Here is an 11,473-nt window from a genome sequence, read left to right on the forward strand (position 1 = left end):
CATGAAGTGATCCTAGCTGGTCACAATGTCGCTGCCAGTTCGAGCAGTCCAACGGTGTAAGAGTCCCCGCGCGAATTGCTAGGATATCAAGACGAAGGGGTCAGTCCGTAGGGATATGTTTACGGGGTGCATAGAGCTGCTAGACTCATAGCTAAGGTAAGACTATCATGTCATGAGCTGAACACATGGGAAGGCGATGACTACTCTGCGCGTTTGACACTCGGTCGATAGAGAACCCTTTCGAGGGTGGTTGAGTAGCAATTTCAAAGGAATGTGTGTGATTGATTAGACATTACGGGAGCCTAGACCTCAAACCAGACTATCTAGTAAAAAGAATGAGTAATTTCCGCAGATGGTAAAACGAAAGTGGCCCCAAAAGACGCTTCTCTCCAGTCAAGAAACAAGAAGCCTAACCGGGGGCACATGCTCAGATTATAAACGCTGATGTAAGTTGACCGCATGTTGTTTGCCTTTTTTTCCCCCTCCGTTCTTGTTCTTCTTTTCGTATTTCCGCGGGACTAGGCACTCCCCAAACAATAACCAACAATCAGAGATCATCAAATCAGAGAGCAGTGAGTTCGTTACTTGAGGGTGGCTACACCATCTCGATTCTTGACCGCTCGCACAAGTGGCTACTTGGTGTTGTTGATCGCACAAACCATCGAGTCGTAGTAGGACTTCGGTACTTGATGTCCAAATATGTCAATATAATTTGCGAGACACGAAGTTCTCGGTATTACTCACAGTGAAAGGTCGAATCTTTGATAGCCTTGATTAGAGCGGCCAGACTGTCGAATTGGACAGGGGGCGGAGGGGGGAGTCCAATTTCGGTGGGGATGGGCTGTGGCACATTGTCGTTGAATATCTTCATGCCCTTGTCGATATGATAGAAATCTAATTCTGTAGGTCTGAGACTGGTGGCTGGAATCTGCGGAACCAGATCCTGGTCATTTACCACTCTCCAAGACTGTGAATTAGACGGCGGGCTGAAATTGGTGTTGTTGTAAGTTGCCCACTCCTCGTTCCCAACCCTGGGAGCACCGAATGTGTACTCATCTCCAATGTTGACCGGGATCTTTCCGCCATCTTGGAAAAATTGGGCGTAGAAAAGTGAAGAGTAGGAGCCTCCCAGGGAATGTCCGGTTACATGAGCCTTGACGATGTTGGTATCAGAACGCCCAGGTATGGTCGACACGCACTTGGTAAGTGAAGCGACTATGTAATCATACGCAATGTCTTCTATCTCTTCGAACCGGGAGAAAAGAGCAGTGAAGACACCAAGGGACACTCTCGTGGGGGCCCCGCCGAGATACTGTCCAACGCTGGTGAGTTGGTAGTTGTAGTCAACCTTGACGTCTCGTAGGTTCGCGGGATTGGTGCCTTTGAAGGCAATCCCGACAAACGGGCTGTTTTTCTGAGCGTTTGTTGTGTAGAAAGCGCCGCAATACGGTCCATCCCAATGAGGTTGGCCGTCCGGCGGTGTATGAAGCAAATCGCAGAGAGGCACGAATTCTAAGCCCCAAAATTGGGCTAGCTTCCTGATCGGATCATAGGCGGCATGGTATGTTTTGACGCAATGCTTAAGAGTGATTTCGTCGTTTGATCCATTAGCTTTGTAGGCGCGATATTCCTGCCAAGCCTCGTCAAGCAGACTGTAATCGCGAAGGTACATGCCCATGCTCTCCATGAAAGGAAGAAATGCGATAGGCCATGAAATGTTACTTTGCCCAATGAAAACTTGCGATGCAATTGAAGTGTTGATGCTCGCAGTATTATCGGAACTCCATCCTTCTAGGATTCGGAGTGTGATGTTGCAAAGCTCCTTGTTATCGATGAGGGAATTGTCTGGGCGAGACGGAGGTTTGTGCCGGGCAAGACGATCGAGATTGGCAATCGCCAGCTGCTCGTGAACTTCCGAGAGGGAGAATGAATCAATAGCCATGGCTAAAAGAGTATTAGAGTGATCAGGAGTTGGTCAACATCCGAAATGTGCTGCTTCAAATTGTTCCAGAGAGTCAAATAGATTGATACACCTTTTGAGAACCACATCCTAGAGACTGAACGAATATACTTATACTCTTTTCGACTTGTTAGACTATCAGTTGTCTGAGATAAATAATTGGTACTCGTCACACTGCCGTGTTGAAAACAGTTTCTGGTTGCCCACTTAGTCGCCTCATGTCTGCTTGAAACTGGCTCATCACACACGCTTAAACCTTAGTGAAGTCGAACGAAGATTGCAAACAAAATCCGCAAAGTCGTATGACCTAGCTCCCCCATCTCATTCAGCGAAGGCAAGTCCAGCTAGCCACTGTAATCCAGCTCGGTCTTGGCCCTCGTTTTCGGTTAGTTAGACGCGGTCACTGGCTGGTTCAAACACGGTTGGGCTTGCCGCTAGTTGTGTCTCACCACGGAACAACAGTCACACGTGCGATGGTTTGCCGTTTGCAACATCAGCCTTACATTAACCGTGGCGCAACATGCTTTCGGGTCCTTGACTCCTTGCAACAGCTCAATTAAAGACTCTTTCTAACTATCAATTGCCGTATACTGAGAAATATTTTGAAGTGAGATATTCCAGCTCGGTGCATAGCGGCATTTAGTGGCTAGCTGTGCATGACTTGCCGACGACTGAATCCATGGAATCAGACCACATCTATAGTGCCACAGAAACGGTTTCGGTGATTTTCCTGAGGCTCCACTGTAGATGTGATCTGCTGCTCTGACTGACTGCGACTCAGAGGCATGTAGGCTCACCTCGAATGGAAGAAAAGACTTTGAGACTGACTTCAAAAGTCTTCACTGAACATTGCAGAGAAGAAAAGAGTGGTAATCACCACAGAGAGCTTCCGCAATGCATTGCGGTTAGACGAGGCAAAGGATACTAGCTACATGGAGTCCCATGGCTCGTGACATGTAGCCTCTCTAGGCACAGCGTTTAAGCAGTACCGGATCACAAACGTTGGGGGCATTTTATATGCACATGCTTGCAGCGGGAGGAAATGCATGACATTCACACGGCTTCTCGCTGTACTGAGATTGGGCGTCACGTCAACAATTGATTTATCCAATTATTTCATGTTAATGATTGAGCAGCTCGGTTGAGCTATTGTCATTTTCCGTTGTATCCATTAAGCAAACACTACTTGCATTTCGTTTACGGTCTTACAATGTCTCTTCCACCCAGCCAGACGAATATCCAGCTGATCATAATCATGATTTTCCTCCTCCAGCTTCTCGTCCAACCCAAACTGCCGGACCTCCATGCCAGCCAAGCACTCATGCCAGTCCACTCTTGTCGCCCTCCAATGATACCATCGTGGCGTCCCAAGTAAGCCAGTAAAACTCTCTGCTTGTAACCAAAAGGCTTCACGTCTTCTTCCCTTCCGTTCAATGTCGTGGTGAGATATTCTCCCTTCTGCAACGCCACCTCAGCCAGAGTAGGCAGTGACACCCCATCAATGTCTGCTGCGTCCCCTAACGCGTACACATCCTTCATCGGACTCCCATCAGGCCGCAAAACCCTCAAGTACTTGTCCGTCAGAATCCTTGGTAGTCCGTGTTCGGGCTTCTTGACATTCAGCTTCTGCACCAGCGAGCTTGCCTTGTTCCCTGTAGCCCAAATGATCAGGCCTGAAGGCAACCTCCCATCCTCTTTCGTGATGATCCCATCAGGCTCCACCGACGAAATGTGCGAGCAAGTCTTGAGCGCAACTTGCTTCCCCTCCAAACTCTGTGTCGCGTACTCGCTCAATCTGGCATCAAATGTCGACAGAATCGAAGGCGCGACATCGTGGATCGTGATCGTCAACTTCCCATCCAACTGGGGGAACAAGAACCTCATCTCCTCAAACCACAGATCCCACAACTCCGCGGCCGCCTCGATCCCAATCGCCCCGCCGCCCACAATCCTGATACTCAGAAGATCTCTCTGCTCCTGCTCCGTCGCCGTCGGCAGCGACGCCTTGTCCATAATCTCCAAGATCCTCTGCTGAATCAACCGCGCATCGTTCGTCGTCTTCAGAAAGAAAGCATGCTTGCTCGCTCCGGGCGTCCCAAAGTCCTGGATATCGCACCCCGGCGCGATGCAGAGCTTGTCGTACTCCACGTCGAAGAACTCAGGCTCCTCGTCGTCGCCCTTGATGTGCGTGTCGGACTTGCACCGGATGACCCGCTTGTCAAAGTCAATGTCCTCGGCGAAGGCCTTGTAGTAGCTCATGTCCGTCCGGCTTTTCCGGCGGACGGGCTCCTCCGCCATGCGAAAGTTGAAGAGGCCGCATGCCGCGCTGGCGAGGAGCGGGGTGTACTGGATCGTGCGGATGGGCGAGATCACCTTGACGGTGTATTTCGAGAGGTCAACCTTTTGGGTCAGGGTGAAGCCGCCCCAGCCGGAGCCGATGACGGCGAGAACGGGCTTCTTTGAGTCGGCCATATTCACTTGTGCTGTATGTCTTGTTTGCCCAAAGGCAATAAAATATCTTTGTCCGGCCACCTGCCTACTTATGTTTCCCCCTCATTCTTAGCGGGCGAAGCTTCAGCATCGCAAGCTTGACGTCACGCGTTTTACGGTTTTGCGATAGTTCCTGGCAAATGTGGTGGTCGGCTGCGGAGTAGCTATTTCACTTTCGGGACGTCATCGACTTTCGGGAAATGGAGATGTTACATTTCAGGCAGTTTAGCTAACGATTTAGGCGCTTTGATTGGTCGCAGCTGGTTGTCAGCTTGTAGATGGCAGATGCCGGGAGATCTCCGTGGCTGAACACCGAGATCCAGAATTGACGAGAATCCGATTTATGGAGAACACGGAAATCCGGCATCACGAACTTCTGCCTCTTTCACAAAAAAGCGCCCTCAAAAAATTGGGATTGGAAATACACTTGCGGGGTGCATGGGAGCTAGATCCTTGGCAAAGGCAATTCTTCATTGAAACCATCATTAGCACCGCCAACATGGTGATACCTAGTCTACTAAAACGATACGTACATATTATACAAAGCCAACGCTTACAGGCCCTCGGGAGCCTGGGCATATTTCCTCCAAACAGGATCATTCAAAAGCCTCTCCATTGCCTCATGCTCGACACCTACAAAAACCTCAATGCCGCCCTTCTTCGGGTCCGGCAGCACAATCTGCATCGTGTGCGTTACACCCACAGATGGCGGGCGGACAGCCAGGATCTTCTCACCGAACGCAGAGCCCCATTCGATATCGTAGAAAGGGAACTCGCGCCATGATGACTGCAGCATATGGTTACCAGGCATGTCAAGGAACATGGTCGGCGCAAGCCTAGTCACATCCTGAAGCCTCTCAACCAGTGCATTGAGGCTGTCAAGGTAGACATCCCTGGTCTTGGCTACAGCACGTCGGACGCAGATGGCCAGGTCCGCGAGCGTTGCTTCGCTTTCCGGGGATACAACCTCACGAAGATCGAGAACGGCAGGTGCGAAGCCAAGGATGTTGCCGATGGTGTGCTTGTGCACTGGCACGCCCGCTCTCCGGCGCGCATCGAGAGCGATGCCCATCACCGAGGGCGAAGGGGCCGAGTCTTCGGAGACAGGGCGAATCTTGGTGCTGTGCTGGGCTGACATTGTCGCGCGCCAGATGAGCGCCGACAGAGCGTCATTGGTGGTGATGTACTCTGGAATGCCTTCTCGACCCCTGAAGAGCTTGGCGTTGGCAGGGGATGCATCGGCCTTGAGGGCAGCCAGGGCAGAGGGAGAGAAGTACCAGACGTGGCCATGGTGGATGTCTGAGGCGAGCTTGGGTGGCACACCAGGGGGAGTGAAAGGAAGCTCGATGTATTCTGCATGGTCTTCCGGGCGGCCGGGCTGGGCGCCGGTGGACTTCATCACCTTGACTCTGTCCTCTACGGGGACCTCGGCCGGGAGGGTAATTGGGATACCTTGCAGGCGTCGGACCTCCTCGGCGAGGAGCTCGGTGAACTTGTAGGCCGTTGTGCCGTCTGCGTAGGCATGTAGGAAGAGCATGTTGAGAAGGAGACCTCCCCTGATGAAGTTGGCTTGCATCCATGTGACGTTTAGCCTGTCACCAGCCTGAGGCCATTCACCACCCATTCCACGACGGCAGACCTTCTCGGGGAGGAGCGCCGAAGAAGGGAACCCGCGGTCCTTGAGCTCGGCGAAGGTAGGAAAGGTCTCATCGCCACGGAGGTCCTTAGCAAGGAAGTCCTCAATCTCGTCACCGTAATGGCGGAGCTTGAGGAGATCTGCTTGCTTTGAGTCCTCGAGGGGCACAACCTCACAGCCGGCGATAGGGACACGATCCTTCATGGCTTTGTAGGCAGTCTTCAGGATGTGTGTAAGGTGGTCGGCATTGTAGTTGTCAGGCAGCTCAAAGTGATAGATGCAGCGAATCCATCCTTTGGGGCCGATCTGCTCGACGGGAAGAAGGGGAGGGGCAAGGTCGAGATTCGTTTCAGTCGGCGAGGGGATTTCCGTGGCTGTTGTGACGGAGACAATCTTCTCAGGCAGAGGCCCAGCATCAGTCACCAGACTAGGCTCAGTCAATGCCGGCGCCATCTTGAGAAATTGAGAAAGAATTCAAAATTGAAACGAAGATGAAATGTCTATGAGACCCGAGCGAAGAGTATGGTCGATACCAGGCAGTTTGGACGTCTCTGGAGAGCATGGGATGATGGGCTTTTGAAGAAGTGAGCTCTCATCGCTGGTCTATCATCTCAACTGGAACTTCGATCCCCAAGGAACTTTCCGTCGCTCGTATGATAGTTTCTGCCGACCTGGTCGCGATTCTGCAGCTCGGGTGGCGTAGTACATGCAGTTCAGGGGAACCAACAACATCTTCAGGCCCGGCCAGATTGCAGCGTCTCAATCGCTGCACTCTAGTTGAAATGTGATTACAGGCTGCACGTATTCGCTATCCCGAACAGGCAAATGCCTCGTTCCTCCTTTGTTTGCTCATTACGAAAAGGGACTCCATGCCGATCGACCTTCGAGGATGACAGTCTAGTCGCGATATCCCTTGACAAGGGCTCGGGTTTTCGGGCTTTGAGAGCGTGATTCACATGGCAGCGTGCCTGAACCGGCTTGTCGAAGATGACTTCTGGATATCTAGACCGTTGCTAGCGCAACTGGGCCTGTCGATGCTTGCGAATTCACTCTCTTAAACGTAATGATAAGTGGAGTTTTTGCAGCTCGACACTTGTCGGTACGCATGGTAGGTGTGTTGGACCTGTTGGTGGTGAGTGCGAGTTGCTCTCCGGCTTCCCGCCGTGCCGAGACGCAAGGGCCCCGGCATCGAGCAGACCGTTACAAGAAGGTGCTGACCATACCGGGAGGCTTGCAGATGGGTGCCGCGGAAGCTTCCTAGGGCGCATATTCGCCTTGGTGTGTTTCTGAAAACTCGGACTTCTTGCCTGTTGCGATGCGCTAGAGGAGACAATGCACTCTTCAGGCGAGCGTTGGATGATATGTGGACCCTGGAAATGCCTGGTAATAAGACGTTGGTGTTGTGTTGGTTCCTCGCTGTTGAAATCGGCTGACGCAATTGGGTCGCTTTCTCATGGATGGCCTGAAAGGAACTCCATCGAGACAAGTGGAGAACACTTGCACAGACAGCCGCATCCTTCCCGCTGGAAGATGAAGGTGGCTCTCATCCAGGCTCGGGTTCTCGCGGATATCCCGAGTTCTGTGGGAAAAGCCTCAGACAGGAAAGAGTGACAGTTTGCTACCGCTGGAAAGGTGGGAATCCGAGGACCTACCAACACGAAGAAGGCATGATCGTCTTCACGGGTAGAGTACTTGTTCGGATGCTGCCTCAACAAGGCCCTGGGTCTTCGACCAACTGCTCAATCAATCATCCTACTCATCTAACAAACTTCTCCGACAACAACCAGGTCGTCTCGGCCTCCAAGGGCTAATCGGTGCCCGAGACTTGGGTATCGTTATGTGCATGCGGCACAGCTGAAGATCTTTCTATCTTATTGCAGAATCGTACTACTGTTGGATGTTTGCCAACGGATTTTTCTCTCCGCTACCCTTGCGAACGCGAAGCAAACATACACGCAAGTGCTAGCCCCCTGGTCTAGCGCCAACATGTCTCGCAAAAGTCCTTGGGACAACCGAGGCAATTGTAGACTTTTGTGAAGTTATCCAAGAAAGAGGCGAAGCTGAAATGCAATGTGGAATGAATAGAATTAATTTGTGTCAATTCGGAGGCTCCGTGTCGATACAGCCAGCCACAATCATGGGGAAGCGCGGGTTGGCTTAAGAGCGACTCAGATCTTCGCTAAAACGTCGTGGTAAGCGGAGAATTTTGGTTGGCTTCTTTCCCCTCTAGCATTCCGCTCAAATGTCATTGTGAAGCTCCCCTTTTCTCCCCGTCTTCCGTTTCTCCCTTGGCGAAGAGAACTTGCCACTCGACAAAACTCTTCACAGATCATACCAGCATGACCGTTGACCCAAATATCGTGGCTATCTTTGGAGAGGCGCCGGCGGGACTCGACCTAGATGAGCAAATCGTGACCTCTTACAACGTTGCGGTATGCATCGTTCTGGGCCTTGCGGCCGCATCAGTCGCCCTTCGCTTTTACGTGCGCTGCGTCAAGGGGTCGAAACTTTGGTACGATGATTGGGCAATCTTTCTTAGCGTTGTAAGTTGGACTTTGTGAATTGTCCCTGTTCTGAGAAATCCCGTGGAAGATATTGACCGCTTTTCCTCGTCATTTTAGTTCTTATGCGCAGCGACGACGTTTATGACCATCTTGGGTGAGTAGGCCAGAGACCTCTGTTTCGTTCATGAGATCACGCGACACAAGAACCATCTGACATGCAAAGCCGGAAGCTATGGCGCCGGAGAACACGTCTGGTCGAGCAACATCTCGCGTTTCGTGACATTATTGAAGGTATGGTGTGACAGGCTTTGTTTGTCATCATTCATCATTCAGGTCACTGACATTAATCCCTGATCAGATCGTGTATGCCGAGCCTTACGTGTACGCAACCGCCGTCACCTCGACAAAAGTTAGCATCCTTCTTCTCTACCGTCGTCTTTTTCATTCCAAGACTGGTCTAGGTCAGATATACTCGATAATGTTCTGGACCGCGACCTTCCTTACCAGTACATATCCATTCATTCTTTGGATTACCATGGCCTGTGCCTGCCGTCCGGTGTCATTCTACTGGACTCAATATCTGGGGGAGAAGGGAAGCTGCATCAATGTCAGCTTGTTCTTCCTTCTTCTAGGCATCGTCAACATGTTCAACGACATCGTCATATTACTGGTATCCGTGCCTCGAATCTGGGGACTGCATATGAACAAGCGGACTAAGACTTCGATTATTGGTATCATGCTTCTTGGCGGTTTGTACGTTCTCCATGCTTCTCTTCAATAACGTATGTACTAACAAGCAATCACAGCGTTTGCGTTGCAAGTGTCGTGCGTATTTACTACCTCAATGGCTTGTTCCAGAACATCGACGTCACATGGTGGATGGGTCCCTCCTTTGCCTGGTCCAGCCTTGAGCGCTCCGTCGCCATCATCTCCGCTTGCTTGCCAACATTCGCCCCATTGTTCCGCATGGGTCGGAACAAGTCCTCGAAGAGTCCGTCTTATCCGTACGCAGGTGAACGCAGCGGCGGTGTCTCAGGTAGTGGAGGTCAACGTAGCCGCAACGCTCACGGCAGTCAACTTGCAAGAGCAAGTGTGGGTGGCTTTGGTCTGAGCCGAAGCCAGGCAGGTCATACAAGACTTGAAGATGATGAGGTCGAGCTGACTTGCAAGGTGACTTCTGGGGATACGGTATCGAGTCATGGTGTTGAGAGCAAAGGTAGCTCTGACTATGAGCGAGGGATTGTCGTCAGGACTCAGGTATCTGTAATTTCACAGAAACAAGAAGACAAACATCATGAGTAATAGAACATGTTTCGGAGTTGAAACCATGAACCTGATGAAAGACATATTGCGAGTAACATGAAACTCAAAGGTTGAGTTTTGAAGCCATGCGATATGATCTTGATTTACCTTGATTGAGTAAGAGGATTTCGAACTTAACTTTCTTGCCGTGATATAGTGATTCTAAAAGCCACGAATTCTTGTAAGCACACCAGACAAGAGGGTTCACTCATCACTTGTGTACCTGCGGAAAGAAGCGCGGCTTCCAAATGGAAGTCATACTTACGACGCTCCAAGGCTACGCGCCTACCAATAGGTTTGCGACACAACATGAAGGCTCACAGAGGCCAACTAGAGTTAGGGGTCAGAAGATGGATTACTGAAATCTGCCTACTCTATGTGATGTCGTCCTGACGGCGGTTCGGAGAATTCGCTCTTATGAGCTGCTGTTATCTTCCTCTTTGGTCTTGAGACTGATTTTGTAGGAATTTCAACTAAATCTCGATTGCAAAACATGCAAGCAAAAACACAATTTTGGAGGTCTCAACCGATGTGTCATCATGCACAGAGTCACGGTGTCCATTTGGGGGCCGAAGTAATGCGACGCCGCCACCCCTGCTTGCAGTTGGTGGGAAACTTGGCATCTGTAACATCAGATCGACCAGGGGAATGACGTCGCACTCAATATTGAACATGGGGTTCGGCCTCCAGACTACGACATTCGATCGATCTACAGTAAACTCAAGGAATCAGGTTGCTTTAAGAGGGAGATTTGTTCGCCGTGGTTTGGCTAGTTCTATCCAAGCTGCGATGTGTGCAACTGCTAGGATGAAATCTCGTGTGGAATGGCAAACGTAGGTCAACTGAAGCTGGTTTAACCGTAGCAGTCTGTTGCCTTGCTTGCCTGAATATTGTTTTGTGAGCTGTGTTTGCCGTCCTGTTTGAACTGTTCAAACAGACCAGGTGCCATTGTACCAGCTTTGAGCACAACATGAACACCATATTGACATTTAAAACCTTTACCGTAGCTTCTGCTTTGAGTTGATGCCGATGAGTATCCACTCTTTTTAACAATCAAGTTCGTCCACGAAGACCTTACTTCCAAGAAGGGGCATCGACGCAACTCCCAACGCAACCTCCTTTATGCGGACTAGCGCCAGAAAGTTCTCCTTTCAAATCCAATGTCCTTTTTCTCATCGGAAGCTTTTCACATCCTTCAGCGACGTCGGAGACGCATGAACGGAAGCCGCGGGGGCGAAATTTAAGGAAGGTCACATCTTTAAGGCTGTGCTTAGTGGGTCATTCGAGGTTGGTAACCTGTCATCGGAAGGTCTTGAAAATTTGTCAGTCGCTAAAGTCTGGAACTCGGCCTTGGCAACCATAAACACTCTTATGTCCACTGCTATTGCCAGCATGTCATTCTTAAGTCAGCCCGGTCAAGCTCGATGGGCTTCTTGGGCCGTTCAAGTTGACCGCTCCGGCGTCACGCGTGCCTGCATACGGCCACGCAGGAGAAGGTTGCCGAGCAGCGGCCTGCAGCAGACTGGGTAGAGCAAGATTTGACGACATGGCTCAGCTCGTTGGGAGTTCAATTACCCGGTC

The 11,473-nt window shown here is 50.9% G+C and overlaps 4 protein-coding genes across 4 annotated transcripts; 1 reads left to right on the plus strand and 3 right to left on the minus strand.

Annotated features, from left to right (window-relative positions):
- Positions 1 to 632: 632 nt before the first annotated feature.
- Positions 633 to 1,942, minus strand: faeA (Feruloyl esterase A; the record flags this gene model as incomplete). Its single annotated transcript, XM_032036349.2, has 2 exons — positions 633 to 685; positions 745 to 1,942. The coding sequence occupies 2 exons, from the start codon at positions 1,940 to 1,942 to the stop codon at positions 633 to 635; spliced, it is 1,251 nt and encodes a 416-aa protein (XP_031884838.2).
- Positions 1,943 to 3,157: 1,215 nt separating this feature from the next.
- On the minus strand, positions 3,158 to 4,432 carry CGGC5_v013589 (putative NADH dehydrogenase; the record flags this gene model as incomplete). The annotated part of the gene is made up of 1 exon (XM_032036350.1): positions 3,158 to 4,432. One exon carries the CDS (start codon positions 4,430 to 4,432, stop codon positions 3,158 to 3,160), a length of 1,275 nt encoding a protein of 424 aa, XP_031884841.1.
- A 571-nt stretch (positions 4,433 to 5,003) lies between these two features.
- Positions 5,004 to 6,539, minus strand: easC-1 (Acyltransferase easC; the record flags this gene model as incomplete). The annotated part of the gene is made up of 1 exon (XM_032036351.1): positions 5,004 to 6,539. The coding sequence occupies one exon, from the start codon at positions 6,537 to 6,539 to the stop codon at positions 5,004 to 5,006; it is 1,536 nt and encodes a 511-aa protein (XP_031884840.1).
- A 1,886-nt stretch (positions 6,540 to 8,425) lies between these two features.
- Positions 8,426 to 9,701, plus strand: CGGC5_v013591 (uncharacterized protein; the record flags this gene model as incomplete). The annotated part of the gene is made up of 5 exons (XM_066152946.1): positions 8,426 to 8,629; positions 8,708 to 8,744; positions 8,814 to 8,881; positions 8,949 to 8,999; positions 9,052 to 9,069. The coding sequence occupies 5 exons, from the start codon at positions 8,426 to 8,428 to the stop codon at positions 9,067 to 9,069; spliced, it is 378 nt and encodes a 125-aa protein (XP_066007831.1).
- Positions 9,702 to 11,473: the final 1,772 nt, after the last annotated feature.

Source organism: Colletotrichum fructicola (genome assembly GCF_000319635.2).
Source record: "Colletotrichum fructicola Nara gc5 chromosome Unknown KSG_Nara_v1_contig08, whole genome shotgun sequence".
Taxonomy (NCBI): Eukaryota; Fungi; Ascomycota; class Sordariomycetes; order Glomerellales; family Glomerellaceae; genus Colletotrichum; species Colletotrichum fructicola.